Source organism: Trachypithecus francoisi, unplaced genomic scaffold (assembly GCF_009764315.1).
Source record: "Trachypithecus francoisi isolate TF-2019V2 unplaced genomic scaffold, Tfra_2.0 Lachesis_group3, whole genome shotgun sequence".
Classification (NCBI taxonomy): Eukaryota; Metazoa; Chordata; class Mammalia; order Primates; family Cercopithecidae; genus Trachypithecus; species Trachypithecus francoisi.
In genome coordinates, this window is record NW_022681468.1 from 6622428 (window position 1) to 6641069 (window position 18642).

At 55.8% G+C, this 18642-nt stretch overlaps 1 protein-coding gene and 1 long non-coding RNA gene across 10 annotated transcripts in view; both read right to left on the bottom strand.

The window, feature by feature from the left end:
• Nucleotides 1-18642, bottom strand: part of EVL (Enah/Vasp-like) — a 180833-nt gene that overhangs the window by 1891 nt on the left and 160300 nt on the right. For 6 of the 9 annotated variants that reach the window (XM_033191347.1, XM_033191343.1, XM_033191345.1 and 3 more), the window contains 9 exons: nt 16196-16260; nt 13921-14150; nt 12964-13085; nt 9918-9978; nt 6396-6459; nt 4717-4783; nt 4559-4621; nt 1102-1168; nt 556-613 (listed from right to left, as the gene is read on the bottom strand). In XM_033191347.1, coding sequence (XP_033047238.1) covers nt 556-613; nt 1102-1168; nt 4559-4621; nt 4717-4783; nt 6396-6459; nt 9918-9978; nt 12964-13085; nt 13921-14150; nt 16196-16260 — 797 coding nt within the window. The remainder of the gene's footprint in view (nt 1-555; nt 614-1101; nt 1169-4558; nt 4622-4716; nt 4784-6395; nt 6460-9917; nt 9979-12963; nt 13086-13920; nt 14151-16195; nt 16261-18642) is intronic. The other 3 variants (XM_033191350.1, XM_033191346.1, XM_033191349.1) reach the window with 2 other exon arrangements.
• Nucleotides 2160-3437, bottom strand: LOC117071394. Its single transcript, XR_004432278.1, has 2 exons — nt 2844-3437; nt 2160-2795 (listed from the first exon to the last, which is right to left on the bottom strand). It is a non-coding gene; the product is annotated as an uncharacterized LOC117071394 (long non-coding RNA).

Genomic DNA, 18642 nt, shown 5'->3' on the forward strand with positions numbered 1-18642 from the left:
GGACGGATGTGATGCATTGAGACCCGCCCTGCTCTGGAGCCAGAGGCTACTCCCCGCCTGCTCCTCAGTCCAGGGCCAGGCAGACTGTGAACGACCTCAGGCCTGGAAAGTGCTTCTGTAGTGCTTGGTCTCCCTGTACCCCCAGGAAGGCAGAGTGGTCCCCTCAGAACCCCAACACCGGTGACTGGAGGTGGCAGTATCAAGAAGGCAACATAAACCACCAGGGGGTGAAATGACAGAAGCTCAGGTCGCTTCCTCCAGACCTGGCTCTGGAATGATGCTGGGATCTCCCCTCCATGCACTTCCCACGCGGTTCTTCCCGGAAGGTGCACAGGGATGTGGAAGGTCAGACTCAGGTGTCACAGTACCAGGGAGCTACAAATTCTTAGGCAAGCCACTTAGCTTTCCTGAGCCTGTTTCCTCAACTAGAGATTGTGAAAAGAATGAAATCTCTCACACGGCCCAGTGCAGCATGGGCTCCAGCTCCAAACTGCAGGTCCCCAGCCTGGGTGACAGGGACCCTCATCCTGTGGCCCCGCCTGGGGCTCCACTCACCGTCAATGATCTCTTCCTTCACCTTGTGGAGCTCTCTGACCACCTCCTCTAGGATCTCCTGTTGGGAGAGGAGCGTCCAGGTGAAGGGACAGGCAGTGAAGACAGAAAAGCTGGCCTGGGCTGGGCTATGTCCAAAGGGTTCGGGGCCTCCTGGGCCTCTCCAGAGTTGCATCTGTCACCCTCGTCTCCTCGTGGCCCCCTTCCCACACTGAGGGGGGACGGTGTGGGAGGCCTGGGAAAATCCTGCCGCCACCTCCCGCAGGTAGACACCACTGAAACTAAGGGCTGCCTCGGGGCAGAAAGCCCCCGAGGCTGGCCTGAGGGAGGTGCCCAGAAAGGTTGAGGGACATCCTAATTCTGGTGATGGCAGGGGCTGGGGACGAAGGACAGGCTTGGGCACCCCCTTTCCTCCATGGCTGTTCCTTGACTGGCCTTTTGGGAGCCACGTGTGGGCCCCCAGGGCCTGCCTGGCTGTGCTGGTCAGAGACGGTCCCCAGCCTACTGGCTGCCCTCAGCCTCTGAGGGAAGGGCACAGGGCAGGCTCACCTGCTTCATCCGGTCCAAGTCGAAGGCATCCAGGGCCATGTCATTCACGCTCCCAGCAGGCTTCATCCTGGGAAAGGGCGGGTGCGGTAAGTGGGAGCAGGGCCTGTGGGTGCCCTGGCTGGAGATGGGTGTGGGGGAAAGCTGGCTGTGCAGAGGCCCCGCTCAGGCTGGGCCCACCTGCTCCCCTCGCTCCACAGAGGCTGCTTGCTTCAGACTCTGGCCACCTCAGACCCAGTCTCTACCTGGAGAGGTCTCCATGGATACTGTGACCATATTTCCCAACCCGAGAGCCAAGGCTGGCTGGGGTCAACAAAGAAACCGCTTTCTGATCAGAGAGCTCTTACACAGAGGTGGCAACTTAAGCGACAACATCGCACCCACCTGCTGCCTCCCTGGAAAGAAAAACAGTATCGACAGCCTCCTCCTCAGGCTGGGAGCTCATGCTCCAGGTTGAGCTGGGGCTCGGGGAAGCAGCAGTGGAGGCAGGAGGTACAAGGTGAAGTTGCACAGTTGACACCAGCCCGGAGGCGCGCTCCTGACACACACCAGCACCCCCGGTGCTGGAGCCGGCATGCAATCTATGCTCACTGCAACCTCTGCCTCCCAAGTTCAAGCGATTCTCCCACCTCAGCCTCCCAAGTAGCTGGGATTACAGGCATGTGCCACCAAGCCCAGCTAACTTTTGTTATTTTTAGTAGAGATGGCGTTTCACCATGTTGGCCAAGCTGGTCTCGAATTCCTGACCTCACGTGATCCACCCACCTGGGCCTCCCAAAGTGCTGGGATTATGGGTGTGAGCCACTGCACCTGGCTGGTTTTGCTCTTTCGAGGTAGTTTGCATGGACTACTTCTTTGAAAAGTTTCTGAACTAAGGTAAACTGATTTGAATTTTATTTTTATTTATCTGAGACAGGGTCTCACTCTATCACCCAGGATGGAGTGTAGAGGCATATCATGCCTCACTGCAGCCTCAACCTCCCAGGCTCAAGTGATCCTCCCACCTTAGCCTCCCAAGTAGCTGGGACTACAGACATGTGCCCTACTTTTTAAAAATTTTATTTGTAGAGATGGGGTCTCACTGTGTTGCCCAGGCTGGTCTCAAAGTCCTGGGCTCAAGTGATCCTCCCGCCTCGGCCTCCCAAACTGCTGGGATGACAGGCATGAGCGCAGTGCCGGCCTGATTTGAATGTTAATGCGTCACACATGCATCTTCCCTGGAAGATCTTGGCAAAATGCTTGTCTATCTGGTCTTTTCAACGTGACTTGGTGCTGCAAGACACACTGCTGGGACCCAAGTTCCCTCGCACATGGACAGGATGGAGGCTGGAGCCCATGGTTTCAGGGAAACGTAGGTGGCATGAGCCCCTGGGTGTGACCATGGGCACACACACATCTATCTGGCAGGGCCAGCCTTGGCTGCTGAGGGGTCACGGGCACAGATGAGGACCATCTGGTGACTCTGAGGACCACTGTTGCCCACAGCCAGGGAGAATAAGGATGAAGAATGCGTGTTCCCACACCCTCCAGATGAGCTCAAGAAAGAGGCCAAGCCTAGCCCTAAACAGGTCTGTAATTCTGGGTCCTGAGAGTCAAACGCATCCAGCCAGAGGCCCCTGGGTCCTTCAAGCATCTCCTGTGGGTTCCAGACCCTATTCCAGCAACAACTGCTGGGCCACCTGGGCCACCTGCTCCACCTCGCCAGGCCCTGGCCCTCTCCATGACACCTGGGCCACCTGCTCCACCTCGCCAGGCCCTGGCCCTCTCCATCTGCAGCCCTGATAGCCACCCAGTGAGAAACACAGCAGGCTTCCTAAGCAATGCAACACACCAGAGGGGTGGTGGTACACGTTCCCCTTGGAGCCATCTGGAAATTAGAGAACAGATTTGTCTCAGAGCTGAAAAGAGACCCTATTCCAAGCATGAATGGCCTTGACAATGTTCCTGCCCAGTGAGCGACCCTTGGCCACTCACAACATGGCAGCCTGCCTTTGCTGCACCAGCAGGACATGGCGGGGTCTGCTGGGAGCACTGCAGGCTCCCCCTGCTGCTCTATCTGCTCCAGGGCCCTTGCTTTGCCCACTCTGGTTGCCTTCCCCTCCCCAGCCACCATCATGGCACCCTGTGCCTCAAGCTCCCTGACGGCCCTGCACATAAATACAATGTAAACTTCTAACTCCTCGCTCCCTCACACCCTGCACATGAATACAATCTAAACTTCTAACTCCACGCTCCCTCACACCCTCTTCCTCACCCTTCCCATTCCCCCGCCCCATGGCCTGCTGTCTACTCCGAGGTGTGGGAGAGCTCGCGGGTGGCTGCAGGCTCAGGGCCATGGCACTTACCCTTCCTTCTGCTTGGAAGGCTGTCCCCATGATCTCCGTACAGCAGACTCCTCCTCGTCCGGGTCAACGAAAATGCCAGCTCCCGGCAGAGGCCTGCCCCACCCCACTCCCCAAAGCACCCTGTCCCTTCCACCATGTGACCCGCGCCCTCTCCAGAGCACTCCTCAGGACCACAGTGGCCTTGAGCACGCGGTGCTCTTTGCAGGCAGGGACTGTCCCCAGCACACGGCCCGGCTGACCATAAGCCTTCGACAAGCCCCAGCTGACCGCTAAGACTGCCTCATCTCTGTCCACCTGCACTGGTCTTGGCATTGCCGCCAGGGCCAGGCCAGGCTCTGCTCTGCTCGCCACCTGTTTAGCTCTGCAAGGCCAGTTTCAATGCCTCCTGCTCTGTGACAAGGGTGGCTTCCCTTCAATTTGTGGTGGCAATGGAGACATTCTTGATGCAGGTTCTAGAGGCCTTCAAATTCAGGCCACATGTGCCTCCAGATACTATGTGGCTGACTGCCTCTGCCTTTTTGGGCAACCACAGTTCCAAATATTCTATCATGCTGTCATGCCAGCTTTTGACTCGGGAAATATGGTCAGCATGTCTGCGGGGAAACTGGCTGTGTGTGCTGGACGCAGAGGAAGGACTCTGGGCTGGAGGAAAGGGGTGGGGCTCAGGGCCAGAGATAGGACTAGTTGAACTGCAGTGTGCGGCCCTGGCTAGTGACCACACTCCATGTCCAGCTGTTGTTTGCACAGCTGTCCCCACCACTGCCCTGTGCAGCAGGGGTTCACACACCTCACTTTGTGGGGGGAAAAGAGAGGCTTGGAGAGGTCCCCTAACTTGCCCACTGTCACACGTAGTGAGTCCAGAGCTGGGACTCCAGGTTGGCCCTCCTGCACTACCTCTGTGGACAGGTCACTGCCCTCCTTGGTCACTGCCCTCAGAGGGAGGAGGAGGAGCTGTCAGGACCCAAGGTCCTGGGTCTGAAAGAACAGATCACCTTCCCAGAGCAAGCTGTTAAATGCCAGGATGTGAGACAGGGTGCAAAGGTGTTAGTCACGGGATGAGGGACAGAGGAGCCCCAAACCCTGGGGAACATGTGAGCAGGAGGGTTGTTCGGTACCTAGAGTGAGGCTGCGACTGAAGGGGGCTCTTAGCTTCGGGACTCTTTGCCACAGACGGGGTTCTACGGCAATGGAATGAAACAGACACGTGAATCGGCGCCAGCGCCCACCTCTGCCCCACCAGCCTCACCACTCAGGCCTTCCCGGGGCAGCTCACCTGGCCAGAATCGAGGACACAGGTTTCTCCACCGAGTTGCTCCGCTCCCAGGGCTTCCGGCCAGCCTCTGTTAATTCATTTCATGGATGAAGAACCTTACAGCTGAGAGGACTCAGTAGCCACCCCAATCCCCTAAACATCCCAACAGGAAGCCCTCACCCATGCCAAGGGTGCAGAGCCCCGTGGCAGGAAGATCTGATTTGAGTCGAGCCAAAACCTGGCTCCTTGTTCTCAGTCTCCCATGGCCTAGGTCAGGTTGACCCTGACCTGTGACCTGGTTCTGAGCCCTTCACTGTGCCAGGTCTCTCTGGAACGTGAGCCTGCTGGTAAGGGACCCAGTGACTGGAGCCACAGGGTGAGCAAACAGGACCTCCCTGGACATCGCAGCACAGCCTTGCTCCCACATGTGGGGCGGTGGCCAGGCCCCTTAGCCTGGCACCTGCTACTGAGGGGCTCCCTAGTCTGTCCCTAATGCTGCGCGTGGCTCTGTCCCATTCTGGCTGGCTTGTCTTTTCTTTTTTAAGGTAAGTGGTATTGGGTTATATTTTGTTCTACTCCAAAAGATTTGTTGCATTTGTTGCATTAAAAAGATTTGTTGACTTTGCAGGATGAGCAGAGGCAGAAGACAAAATCTCTAAGGGTAGTGGGGCAGCTGCCTGGCCCCGAGCTGAGCCTTGGCACCCTGCAGACCAACTGTGGGATTGAGGCAGTTTTCCACAAAGCCACTTTCCGGGACAGGCGCTGGGCCTGCAGGCACTAGACCTGGGGCTACAGACATGTCCCAGGTGTGTGGCCTTGAGCAAACCACTTTCCACACAGATGAGAACGAGGGAGCCCACTCACTGCACTATTGGAAGAAGCAAACAGGGTGGGGCATTGATCATGTTCATCAACCAGAGGAGGCAGATCAACATGCCAAGCAAAGTCTTAGGAGGAGAGGACATGGGGTGCAGTCTCACAGGGAGGCGACACCCAACCCGAGCATGCCCCAGAGACACACACGAACAGCTGGCAAGAGCCTCCTCTGCCCAGCTAGGGCAGCCTGATGCCCCTGCCTCTCCTCGCTATGCTCACGAGCACAGGCCTGGCACAGAGCAGGTGCTGCAAAAATGGTTGTCGAATGAACAACCCTGGGGTCTTCCTCCCACTGCGAAGCCTCATCATGCTCTCCTAATGACCTCCCATCTGCCACAGCTTAGACAGAGAGAAACCTGAGCCAGGAAAGGGGCTGCGTTTCGGGTGGAGCAAGATCTACTGCCATCTCTGTAATGTCAGTCATCAGCTGGTGTTTCACCGGGAGACATGAGTCCTGACACTGACACTGCTTAAGAGCACTGGCCCTGGCCAGCCTCAGGAGCCCTGGACACAAACTCCCACCCTGGGTATGTGCTGTCAGGCAAGTGCCTTCCCTCATGCGGGACTCAGGGTCCTGGTGGGAAAGTGACGTGCAGGTCACCCTGGGGACCCCTCACAGTGGGTCTGCTCTAACACTTCCTGTGCTCCCGCATAGGCTCCTGGGGGAGGCTCTGGAGGACCCTTCAGAACTGGGCCTCTCAGCGGCCTGGCCCTCTGCTCAGGCATACTAAAGAGGCTGAATCAGAGGATCCTCTCAGAAGGGTCCCCCCCTCCCACTCTGAGACCTCATGCCTCAGTGGGGTCAGCCGGGGGCACTCTCTCACCTGAGGAGTTAGGTGGCTGGCTGGCTGCTCGGGTCCCCGGAGAGGGGGAGGTACTAGGATCTTCCTAAAATGGAGAAGAAGGAAGTCTGTTTAGGAAGGCCACCTGGGGCCAGGACAGGACATCACTGGACACTTCATAAAACCTCAGTTTTCCAAATGTCCCCAATGAACACACATGACTTTTATAATTAGCGAAACATTAAATATTGAAAAGTGAAAACTCAAAATCTCAGTGGGGAGTGCATCGAGCCAGTGGACAAACCTGGGGAAGGAAGGCTGCAGGGAGCTTTAGGTTCTCCGCAGGGTGATGCAGAACTTCCTTCTGCCCCTCAACAGCCCCAAGCCCCGAGCCCCCGTGGGCTGGATGCCTCCCGTGTGTCATCTGACTTCTCGTGAGCACCCCGTGGAGTGGCCTGCTCCCCCTGTGCAGCACACACACCTGCCCGTGTCATAGGTCTGTGGCAATGCTCAAACAGTGGACGTGTTCACCCAGCCGTGGAACACCTAACACTCATCATGCACGGCACGTGCATCAGGATGATTTTTCAGTATCAAGTACGCGCCGCTGATTAAGTATTAAGAGTAACCCTTCCACTTGATGGAGCAGGATGCACAGCATTCAAGCTGCTGACAGGTGGCCTCCCAGCCTGCCGTGCCATTCCACTCCGAAGCAAAGAACCTCTGTCACCGTGGCAGAGGTCTTTGCTTTGTCTCCTCTGCTCACTACGTCCCCACACGAGAAGAGGCCTGGCACTATCAGGAACACCCTGCGTATCTGTGTGGTGAATGAGTAGGTCCTGGGGGGCTCTGGTTGGGAGGCAAAAGCAGGTGCCAGGCTGCAGGTGTTGGCATGAGGTCCTTAGGCCTCCTCATTTTAAAGACAGCTGAATAACAGATTATGTCCATGAACACACACGTGTGGGGGCCACGATGAAAGCTATATAGGGTGACATCAGAGTCACTAAAAAATTATCATCTTTTCTCGTATGTTTCTTTTTTAAACCCTCCCTGCTTAAAAGGGAAGTTATGCTTCGACTCTAGGCTGGGAAAGAGGTGGCCACAGCACTCCCCGTCCCTGGGCACAGAGGCTTGAATCCCTCCTCAGGCAGTCGCAGTCTGTGAGGCAGTCGTGCCCGGTGAGCCTGGGTGCAGGTTTTCAGGTGGTAGAACTGGTCCTTGGAGCAGTAACTCCACTGGCCCATGGCCAGCTCTGCCATGGCAGAGTGCCTGCCCAAGTCACCGGACTCCACATTTGGGGCTCTTTTCGTCTTTCAGATAAGCCTTCTTTCTTCTCTGTTAATGATAAACGTAGTGCATGTTCACTGCGGAGAATTGGTGAAATGCCGGGAAGCATAAACAAGAAAATGAGCGCCGGCCATCAGCCTCTCTCCCTCCCACTGTACTTGTTTGGTGTGTGGATCTTCTGAAGGCCCTGCTCTCTTTAGAGGCTAGTCCCGGGTGTGAGAAGGGACCATGGCAAACAAGAACCAGCTGTAGCCAGGGGCCTATCGACAACAAGAGAGAAAAGACAGGGGTCTGAGGAGGAGAGTGCCATCCTTGGGGTTGAAGGTTTCAAGAATGTTCCTCTTCTGGCCGGGCGCGGTGGCTCAAGCCTGTAATCCCAGCACTTTGGGAGGCCGAGATGGGCGGATCACGAGGTCAGGAGATCGAGACCATCCTGGCTAACACGGTGAAACCCCGTCTCTACTAAAAATAATACAAAAAACTAGCCGGGCGAGGTGGCGGGCGCCTGTAGTCCCAGCTACTCTGGAGGCTGAGGCAGGAGAATGGCGTAAACCCAGGAGGCGGAGCTTGCAGTGAGCTGAGATCCAGCCACTGCACTCCAGCCCGGGTGACAGAGCAAGGCTCCGTCTCAAAAAAAAAAAAAAAGAATGTTCCTCTTCTAGAAGCCCCTGGGCTTTGAAATCCATTCTTAGAGCTAGAGGAGTGAGAGTTTTAGTTTTCAGGGGCTGGGACTGCAACATACTGGCACCTGATTAAGAAAGGCCAGCAATGTCTTCAGAGCCCCAGGCCTGTGGCTGGAACAAGGCCACAGTATTTTGATGTCTGTGATTATCCTGTGGCCTGCAATTTCAGAAATGAATGGCAAGTCAGTTGGCTAAACTCCACAGCATGTGCAAGGTACGGGAATGGTGGACGTGTGAGAAGCCCAGGCCTGGCCCTCCAAGGGCCTAAGATCTGGCAGGAGACAGTGAGTCTGCACAAGCAATTGTGCCTGTGCTGAGGGCTTGGGGAGAAGACCAGGGCTGGGATCAAGTAGTGAAGAGCTTGTGAGGCCTGGGGGTCGGGAGGCTGTTTTTTTTTGTTGTTGTTGTTTTGTTTTGTTTTTGAGACGGAGTCTTACTCTTGTTGCCCAGGCTGGAGTGCAATGGTGCAATCTCCGCTCACTGCAACCTCTGCCTCCCAGGTTCAAGCAATTCTCCTGCCTCAGTCTCCCAAGTGGCTGGGATTACAGGCATGTGCCACCACACCCAGCTAATTTTGTATTTTTACTAGAGATGGCGTTTCACCATGTTGGCCAGGCTGGTCTCAAACTCCTGATTTCAGGTGATCCATCTGCCTTAGCCTCCCAAAGTGCTGGGATTATAGGTGTGAAGTGTTGCGCCGGCTGGGAGGCTGTTTTTTAAGGAGTAAGGTTTATGCAGAGAGGTACAGGCTGAATGGGAGCTGGCTAGTGGGGCCAAGGGACCCATATGTGCCCAGGACGGGGCTGAGAGGTGCAGATCAGCTGGGAGGGCCATAGCCTCAGGGTAGCACCAGCATGACCCTGACTAATGGGAGGACAGGGCAAGAAGCCTAGTCTGGTCCCTGGCAGTGGTATTTCCTCTCTCATTCTGCACTGAGGTGGAACCTTTAAGGCATTTGTAGTTAAGGCTAAACTTAGCCCTGTCAGTAGCAGTCTTTTTATAGGAAAAGCTTAACACAGAGGAAAAGAGAATTAGCTGCCCTAAGTGGAAGCAGATGTTGGGAGTTTTGGCAGCCAGGCTGGCTCTGGGCTGCCTGCTAAGGACAAGAGCTAGGGGTCCAGGGCTCCTTTGCCACAGCTCACCTGAAGCTCCTGCTGGAAGAGGGGTCTTTAGAAACAGAAATAATTTGAAAATAAAAACCTCTCTGGGCTTTTGGCAGACGTGCCCCACTGCAGTGTACTCTTGGAGTCCCAGCCCCGACGAGACCCTGGCTGGTCTGTGCTCCCCGGGGCTCCTGGGCAGGCGAAGCAGCCCTGCGGTGCAGTGCCAGGGCCCCAGGTTTCTCCCCTGTTGGGCTGCAGCTCCAAGGGTGGAGCAGTGTCTGGTCGGTGGTGCTCAGTGAGGGCAGGCCTGTCGCTGGGGCCAGGGTGGTGCAGGGGCAAGTGCTGCAGAGACCCTCCGCCCTCCTGTGAATCACCTGAAGAAGTGCCCATCCCACGCAGGTCCCAAAGGCCTCGCCTGAGACCAGAGAACCTCCCTGGCGATGCACTGATCTCAGTGGGAAGCCTGAGGATGGGGCAGGCTGCTTGCTCACCATTTGGCTTTCATCTTCCTTCTTCTCAGCTGGCTTGTCTGACTGGGAGGCTGCTTTTCTCCTAGGCACAGAGAAGGGGAAGATACAGATCAGCTCCTCACGTTCTCACACTGTCCCAGAACTCTTCTGCCTCCTCCCTGCCAGACCCACCCCAGTCCTCAGATAAACCTGTGGGGGAAAATGATGATGTGAAGGAGGCGGCTTGTCCAGGCCCCGTCTGGTGAGGAGCCAGGCCCAGGCAGATGTCCAGGCCCTCTGTGTGCTCATGGCCTGGGACACAAAACTGGTTTAGGCAGAGGGCCAGATGCCTCTGTGTCTGTTTAGCTCTACTGGCGGCAGCTGCAGTGTCCGAGGGGTGGAGGGGAGGCGGGCGTGCTCTGTTCCCACGACACCGAAGACCTGGCCACATGGGACAGAGAGGCACTTCCCTGGGCTGCAGTCTGTCACACAGGTCAGGACATTGGACACTTTCACCCTAAGGCCCTCGCGTCTCGGAACTCAGTTAACCCAGCCACGCTCTCCCCAATCTAGAATGCCACTCAGAGCCTGGAAATGCTCAGAAGAGGAGCCCTGGAGTAGGCCCACGTGACACCCTTGAGTCGGTCCGCACACCTCCCCAGTATGAATCCCCGTTTCATGTACTCTAAAACCTCACCCATATTTTTTGGCCTCAGTGGTATCTGTTGACCTCCCAGATCTACACAGGCAGACCCTAGTGTTCCCCAGAGACAGGCTTCTGTGGCTCTTCAACTTGAGATGAACTGCCCATCAAGCATGGAGCTGGTCTGAGGTGTGGCGAAGGGCCATGGCCTCTGTCTGTGATGGGCCCACCTGGCAGCCTCCTCAGCTACAGCAGGGGCCCCTTCTTTAGCTCTCATCTCAGGACAGGTCTGCCCACCTCGTCTCTCAGCCCAGAAACCAGGGAACCACCCCTGACACCAGCTTCTTATAACAGTCAGCCTGGTCAGTTCTACCTCTAAATCTGCGTACCCGCCTGTCCTTTTTGTCTTTACCTTTGACATCTTCCTGCATGCCCCCATCATCTCTTCCTGGACTGTCAGAGTCTCCTAACTGGCCTAGCCACGATCATTTTCACCTCACCAGCTGCCCCCCAGCAGCCAGCATCCCATCTCCTAGAAACAGAACGCTGACCAAGCCACCCGCTCGCAGGGGGTGTCGGCGGGAGGAGTGTCTGTGAAAAGTGCTGCTAAACAGGGGCTTTCCGTCCACATTTATTTCCCTCCTGTCCTCCACTACTGGCAGAGAGACTCAACTGCATGCCCTCAGAGGCAGGAGACAACCAACATGAAAAGAAACCTGGCAAGGGCATTGTCATCGTCAGCTCCACCCAGGAGCCATCACTAAGGTGGATTTCAAAGAGCAACCTGATTGATCCCTGCTGAGCTATGCAAAGCATGTGTGTTCTCGGGAGGGCCTTGGCTCTCCCACCAGCATCTGGCATCTCACTGGCTCCTGGCAATACTGGCCTTTTCCTGTTCTTAGACAGAAAGGTGCTTCCCCTCAGCTTGGTCTAGGACTCAGGGAGAGCATTCATATTTTCTTTTCCAAAACGATTTCTATTTCTCTGTGGCCCATCCTCCCCTCTGAGTGCTCTGAGGTGAAACTGGATGCCCTGCACCAGGAGGCTCCCTCTTCCAGCCGGACTTTTGGTCCATTTCCTCCACACCTAGCTCTCCAGGCACAGGGGGCGTTGGCCTTCCCAGCTTTACCTTAACTCTGCCCATTGTCCCCCTTACAGCACAGGACGTCCTCATCCTTCTGTGAGCCCTCCCGGCCTCTCCCTCATGGAGCCCTTCGCCTCTGTGTGACCGCTGTCAGCCCCACACACCTGGACTCACTCACAGGAAACTGCTCAGGAGCCTCCCTCCTGTCTTGGCGATTTACACACGCCGAGGCCCGTGCTGCGGATCCACCTTGCTGTTCCCTGAAACACGCGGAGCCTCCCCTCCCTGCCATCTGTGATGCACGCAAAGAGGCCCTTGGCAGGAAACCCAGGCTGTGTCCCCGCCATGAAGTGCCACACCAGCTGCCTGCACCTGTGGGCCTCTGTCATCTCGCGTCATCCTCGTGGAGCCACGGGAAGGTAATGAGAGGAACTAGGACTGCAGTGTGAAGACCCTGGGCACACACAAAGTTCTCACTTGCATCAGCCAATTGGAAGGCAGCTGGGAGGGCCAGGAGAAGGCAACCAAGTGGCAGGGGTGGAGGTGGGGTTACCAAGGGAACAAGGTCCTTGCTGTAGCTTCCTCTGTTCTGGCAGGAGAGGCTTGCTCCTGCGCCCTCTGGTGCCTAGGTGAGCCACGATATTGGTAGTCCAAGGTGAGCACATTCCTGATGCCAAGTCATATTTTAAAATAAAATCCAAGCTTTGCATCCCTTTTGAGAAAGACTTGGATGATCTCCCACCTGCTCGGGTTTCATCTGGGGAAGAGCAGAGAGCCACAATGGCAGGCTGCAGCCACACCTGCTGCAGCGAGCAGACACACATGGCCAGGTCTCAGGCCCGAGTCCAGCCGGGATGTAGATGGAACTGCTCTCTCTCTGTCGCTCAGGGAAATGCCCTCTGGGCTCCTACCCTTCATAACTCCTCGTGAGTCCTCCATAATGAACCCTAGAGGATGGGGCGCCTTCACCACACATTCACCAGAGTGTCCTCTGCAAACTCGACCACTGCGGCCACATCTTATTTCTGTTAGGATCTTAAGAGCAAGGACTGTTCTTTTTCCTGTGTTTATCTCTGAAATTGTCTCCAAATTTATCTCTGCTCAGGACAGGGCTAGTACATGATAGATGCTTCAGGAAATACTTGCTGAGCTAAAATGAAGGATTTGGAGTTTAGAGGACTCCTGTGGGCTTGCTGCTTCACACTAACCCCTTGGGAAGGGCAAACTTAAGTAACAGTTTCCCCTGCTTGGCTAAACCCAGGGAACAAAGATTCTGGGGTCAAGCAAGGATTCTCTGTGCAGCACTGGGGCCAGGAGCTTCCCACTAGGCACAACAAGTCTCGGGAGGTGTAGAGACCTACCTCTTGGCCAGCAGTTTGTTCATTTCCTCCATGAGGCCTCCTCCGCCACCCCCACTGCTTGCCCGGTTGGCATCAGACTTTGAGGTCCCACTGGGACTGGAGCCTCCAGATGCATCTTCTGGCTGAGAAAAAAGGAGGCCACGTTTTAGATTCTGCTGCTGATGGCAGAACAAGGAGCAGCAACTATGTAAGGGGATGCAGGGGACTGTGTGCGTGTGAATCTTATGGCAGCAGCACTGCAAGGGGCCTCAGGGACCATCTAGTCCATTATTCCCCAACCCCACAGGGGAGAAAACCAGAATCAACAGAGGGACAAGGACCAGCCCAGGTCACACAGGTCGCAGACACGCCCCAGGCCCGCGGCTCATGGTCAGTATCTCTGCCAAGACCAGCCATGACACATGGCGGGAGGGAGGGAGGGAGGGAGGGAGGGGAGAAGAGACTGTTCTGTGGGAAGGAAACACAATGTAGACCAACGGTCTGTATCACAGCTATCCTTACAAGCACAGTTCCAGAACATACGAGCAAGGGTTAGGGAAGAAACAGCCAGGTGGACCTAGTTGCCAGGATACAGCTTTGTACAGTGGAAAGGGCAATGGACTTAGATTCAGGAGACCCATGCTTGAGTCCAAAATCTGCTATTTATAAACGGTGTGACTTGAGCAAATTATTCAAGCTCTTTGTGCTTCCACTTCCTCATCTCTAAAGCGGGACATATTTCTTGCCCCTCGCATGAAGGTCAATGTGAGGCTCAATGGCTAACTAAAGCACCTCATAATTTCAAATTGCTGTCCCATGCGATTTCTTATTTGAGAAAAAGGGGCCAAGGGCCAGCTAGCTTTGGGCAGGGAAGCAGTTTGCTCAGCGTCTCACAGACAGGGGAAGGAACACAATCGCTTTGCAGATGGCATAAGCGTCCCTCGGTCCCATTCCCGCCCCACGCACAGGAGGTCTTACCCGTTGGACTCTTCTCAGCTTGGCCCCAGCTATGGCAGCGGCCAGTCCTGACATGGAGCTCTCGTCGTGGCTGGACCCCTGGGCTCCTCCAGCTGGCAGTGGGGGTGGGGGAGGTGGGGTAGCCCCTGTGGGTGGAGGTGGGACTGGGGGTGGGGGTGGCGGTGGAGGCCCACTACATGAGACGGGGGCGCTGGCTGCAGATGAGGGATGCCCTGGTGGGAGGATGGGTCCTGAAACGCAACAGTGAGGCTCAGCCAGCTCCAGCACTCAGCCGGGGGCTAAGCCTGCTGCTCTCAGCTCAGGTTCCCCAGAGGAAGGACAGAGGGCAGGCTGCTCCTCAGAGGGATGAGGAACAGCTCCAGGCCTGCTTCATCCAGGAAGCCCCCATGGGATGAACTTGGCTCTGGCACAATTATTCCCTATTCTGGTGTCCTCAGTACTCCGGGGCCTGGCTGGACCCACAGTGTCCTCTATTTGCTTAACATTCCTCGAGCCCAGGCAATTTCCTCTTGCTCCAATCATGTTTTTCCAGGGGGAGAGGAAGCTGTCTGGTTACAGTTTGTGCCTCTTCTCTTCTCTGCTCCTTCTAAGAACCTAGCATCCCCTAGGCAGAAGCTAGTCACCAAGATCCAACTGTGACTGACACTTGGTCTTTGGAGGCCGTGGCAGGTACTGTGGGTCCCAGGGCCAACTGGCGGCGTGGGTCAGGGCGCAATGCTGAGTGCTGGGCTCCAGCATCATCCATCCATCCTCCGCCAGTGCTGCCTGAGCCTGTTTTGTGCCAGGCAATGTGCTAGGTGCTGGGTATGGTGCTGGGGAAAACCAGCCACAAGCTTTCTGCTCAGGGTGCTCACAGCCTGTGAGGAACAGTCAACAAATTGCACGGGTGAATGCAGATGGAGGACTGTGGCAAGCTGACAAGTGTTACCAAGGGCAGGCACATGGCGCCATGCTGGCATACAAAGAGGCGCTCCAGCCTGGCCAGAAGTTCACAGAAGACTTCCTCACAGAAGTAACTGTGCGCCGGGTGCGGTGGCTCAAGCCTGTAATCCCAGCACTTTGGGAGGCCGAGACGGGTGGATCACGAGGTCAGGAGATCGAGACCATCCTGGCTAACACGGTGAAACCCCGTCTCTACTAAAAAAATATGAAAAACTAGTCGGGCGAGGTGGCGGGCGCCTGTAGTCCCAGCTACTCGGGAGGCTGAGGCAGGAGAACGGTGTAAACCTGGGAGGCGGAGCTTGCAGTGAGCTGAGATCCGTCCACTGCACTCCAGCCTGGGCGACAGAGCAAGACTCCGTCTCAAAAAAAAAAAAAAAAGAAGTAACTGTAGAGCTGGGACATGACTGGAGAGCAGGGGTTCAGTTAGGTGAAGAGGGGGAGGCAAAGTGTGAGGAAGGAGGAAAAGGATGGAAAGTGCTTGAGGCACCAGAGGGAGAGAGGGCGGGCACAGGCTGTTCCAAGAGTGATGGGGAAGGCACGACATGATGACAGCGTCAGACCTGCATCAGAAATGCAGAGTGGCCGGTGCGGGGGGCAGGAAACCTGCAGCAGTTAGGTGGGGGTGATGGGGTCAGTCAGCATCTCACGAGCAGGGCGCTCCTGTAACCAGTAGGGGCTCGGGTTTCTCATCAGTAAACAGGATAATAGTTACCTGCTCACTTCATAGGGTGTTTGAGAGAATGAAACAAGACAAGGAGCATGAAAGCACTTGGTAAATTACCCAGTCCTTTGCCTATCAGTGAACATGACAATTTCTGGAAAACCCTTGTCCTTCTCCTTTAACGTGCTAAGCTCCACCAAACGTCCAAGACGGACGTGTGGCAGCACCTCCTGTGGGAAGTCTTCCCTGACCCAGGGTGGGCCTTCAGCACCTGCTCGTCACTTGCCACAGTGTGCGCTATGTGACACGGCAAGGGTGGGTTCGCTGTCTCCTTGACTGGACAGTGGGCTCCCTGAGGGCAGGAACTGCATCTGCAGTCGTAATCATGTCCCCAGCCCTTAGCACGGTGCCTGAGACACGGGAAGTGCTGGCTGAATGTCCACTCTGGAGGAGGTTGGTGGGCAGTGGCCAGACCCAGCTGAGCAGACTCCCCAAGCCTCTGCTCTGTTCTCTTTGCTACCCTCACCATCTGAAGTGGCGGTCGCACTTTGAGACCTAGGCTCCCCGTAGCTACTCACACAGCGCCCCGTGTGTCCCTGGGCCTCATCTGCGTGGAGGGGCTACCACCCAGCACCAGCATGGGAGTCGGCCCTAGGGGAGGAGGGCTCTCACCTGTGGCCGAGGTTCTTCTTTCTAGAGATTCCTGACGCTGCTGCTGGTGCTGCTCCATCACTTGTCTGAAAAGCAACCACAGTGGGGCAGTCTGACTTCTCCACACTGGAGAGCACGCTCTGTGCCTGCGCTGCGCCCGCAGTCCCCGGCTTCAGAGTCAGGTTTCGCTAGTGCTCCACAAGCACCACTGTGTGCCACAGCTGCCTCTACTTAACAGGAGGGGGATGTGACTGGGTCCAGCTCCCGAAATGGGAGCACCGGCTGTCTCCTGAGTCTCAGGCACACTGAACACAGAGCTCCTCATGGAAGGCCAACGTGATTCCACTCCCTAGAGTGACCAAGCTCTTCCCTGGGCTAGATAAGCACATCTGGCTTTTGGGGGCCTGTGGCCTCAACAGACCCAGTCTCAGGAACGCCTGTTCTTAGGACCTGGCCAAGCTTTTCCTGGCACAGTTCTCAGGTGTGTTTTAGTTGCCAGCAGAAATGGACACAAAGGCTACACTTCTCATTTTCTTTACCACAGACGGGCCACAGGCCCACCTTCGTCTAGGGGGCTGTTTGGTACGCTGTGGCACACTGCTACGTGCACCACAGTGGGAACTCACATCCCAGTTCCTTATGGCAGGGTGGCCTCAGGGTGCTCTTAAACGCAAGCTGAATGAGGACACTGAGCCCCAGATACATCCACAGAATCCAGGGACCGAGTTCTGGAGTGGGAGGCACCTTAAGAAATCATGCAGGCCACAGACAGCATCAAGAGCTCAGCTGGTGTGGTACAAACTGAACACCTGCTATGGAAACACAGGGTTAAGGATTGCTCTGAAGGCAGCTCTGGGCTTGGTGGGAGGGAGTGCCAGAAACATCGATTTCATGGGCTTCTTGTAGGGTGTATGCCTTAACTAAAACATTATGGAATGCCCGGGTGCAGTGGCTCACGCCTCTAATCACAGCACTTTGGGAGGGTGAGGCGGGTGGATCAGGTCAGGAATTTGAGACCAGCCTGACCAACATAGTGAAACCTCGTCTCTACTAAAAATACAAAAATGAGCTGGGTGTGGTGGTGGGCGCCTGTAATCCCAGATACTCAGGGGGCTGAGGCAGGAGAATCTCTTGAACCCAGGAGGCAGAGGTTGCAGTGAGCCAAGATCGCGCCACTGCACTCTAGCCTAGGTGACAGAGCAAGACTCCGTCTCAAAAAACAAACAAACAAACAAACAAAAAAACAAAAAAAAAAAGGAAAAGCCCCTTTTAGCATTAAGGTCTGAAAGGCTCCCAGTAGCATCTGTATTAGTGTCTCAAACTGCTGAAACCTCCCCAGCAGGAGCCACACACCTGGAAAACCATGGTAAAATGACAATGTGTGAAAAATACTCAAGTCACGTCTGAACCTATGATACTGTTTGGATGCTTGGAGTCTCTGCCTCACTAAGTCTTGCCCCTGCCCGCCTCCAATAAAGTGGCGTGGGACAAGCGAGAGTCTCCCCTGCCGCGTGTGTGTTCCTGTCTTGAGGCAGGTGTGTGTGTGTGTGTGATCCCGTCTTGGGGCAGGTGTGTGTGTGTGTGTGTGTTTCCACCCTGGGCAGGTGTGCGTCTGTGTGTGTGTGTCTGTCTGCGGTCCCACCTTGGGCAGGTGTGTGTAAGTGTGATTATGTGTCTGTCTGCGGTCCCATCTTGGGGCAGGCGTGTGTATGTGTGTGTGTGTGTGTGTGTGTCTGTCTGCGGTCCCATCTTGGGGCAGGCGTGTGTATGTGTGTGTGTGTGTGTGTGTGTCTGTATGCGGTCCCATCTTGGGGCAGGCGTGTGTGTGTGTGTTTATGTGTGTGTCTGTATGCGGTCCCATCTTGGGGCAGGTGTGTGTGTGTGTGATTATGTGTGTGTCTGCGGTCCCATCTTGGGGCAGGTGTGTGTGTGTGTGATTATGTGTGTGTCTGTATGCGGTCCCATCTTGGGGCAGGTGTGTGTGTGTGTGTGTGTGTGTGTGTGTGTGTCTGTATGCGGTCCCATCTTGGGGCAGGTGTGTGTATGTGTGTGTGTGTGTGTGTGTGTGTGTGTCTGTATGCGGTCCCATCTTGGGGCAGGTGTGTGTATATGTGTGTATGTGTGTGTGTGTGTGTGTGTCTGTATGCGGTCCCATCTTGGGGCAGGTGTGTGTGATTATGTGTGTGTGTCTGTATGCGGTCCCATCTTGGGGCAGGCGTGTGTGTGTGTGTGTTTCCACCTTGGGCAGGTGTGCGTCTGTGTGTGTGTGTGGTCCCGCCTTGGGGCAGATGTGTGCTTGTCTGTGTGTGGTCTCGTCTTGGGGCAGGTGTGTGTGTGTGTCTGTGTCTGGTCCTGCCTTGGGGCAAGTGTATGTGTTTGCGGGTATGTCCCCTGCTGTCACACCTCGACCGCCAGGCGGTGCTCCCATTCCCGGCCGGCCAGTGACCCCACACAGCTTGGCTTGGGCC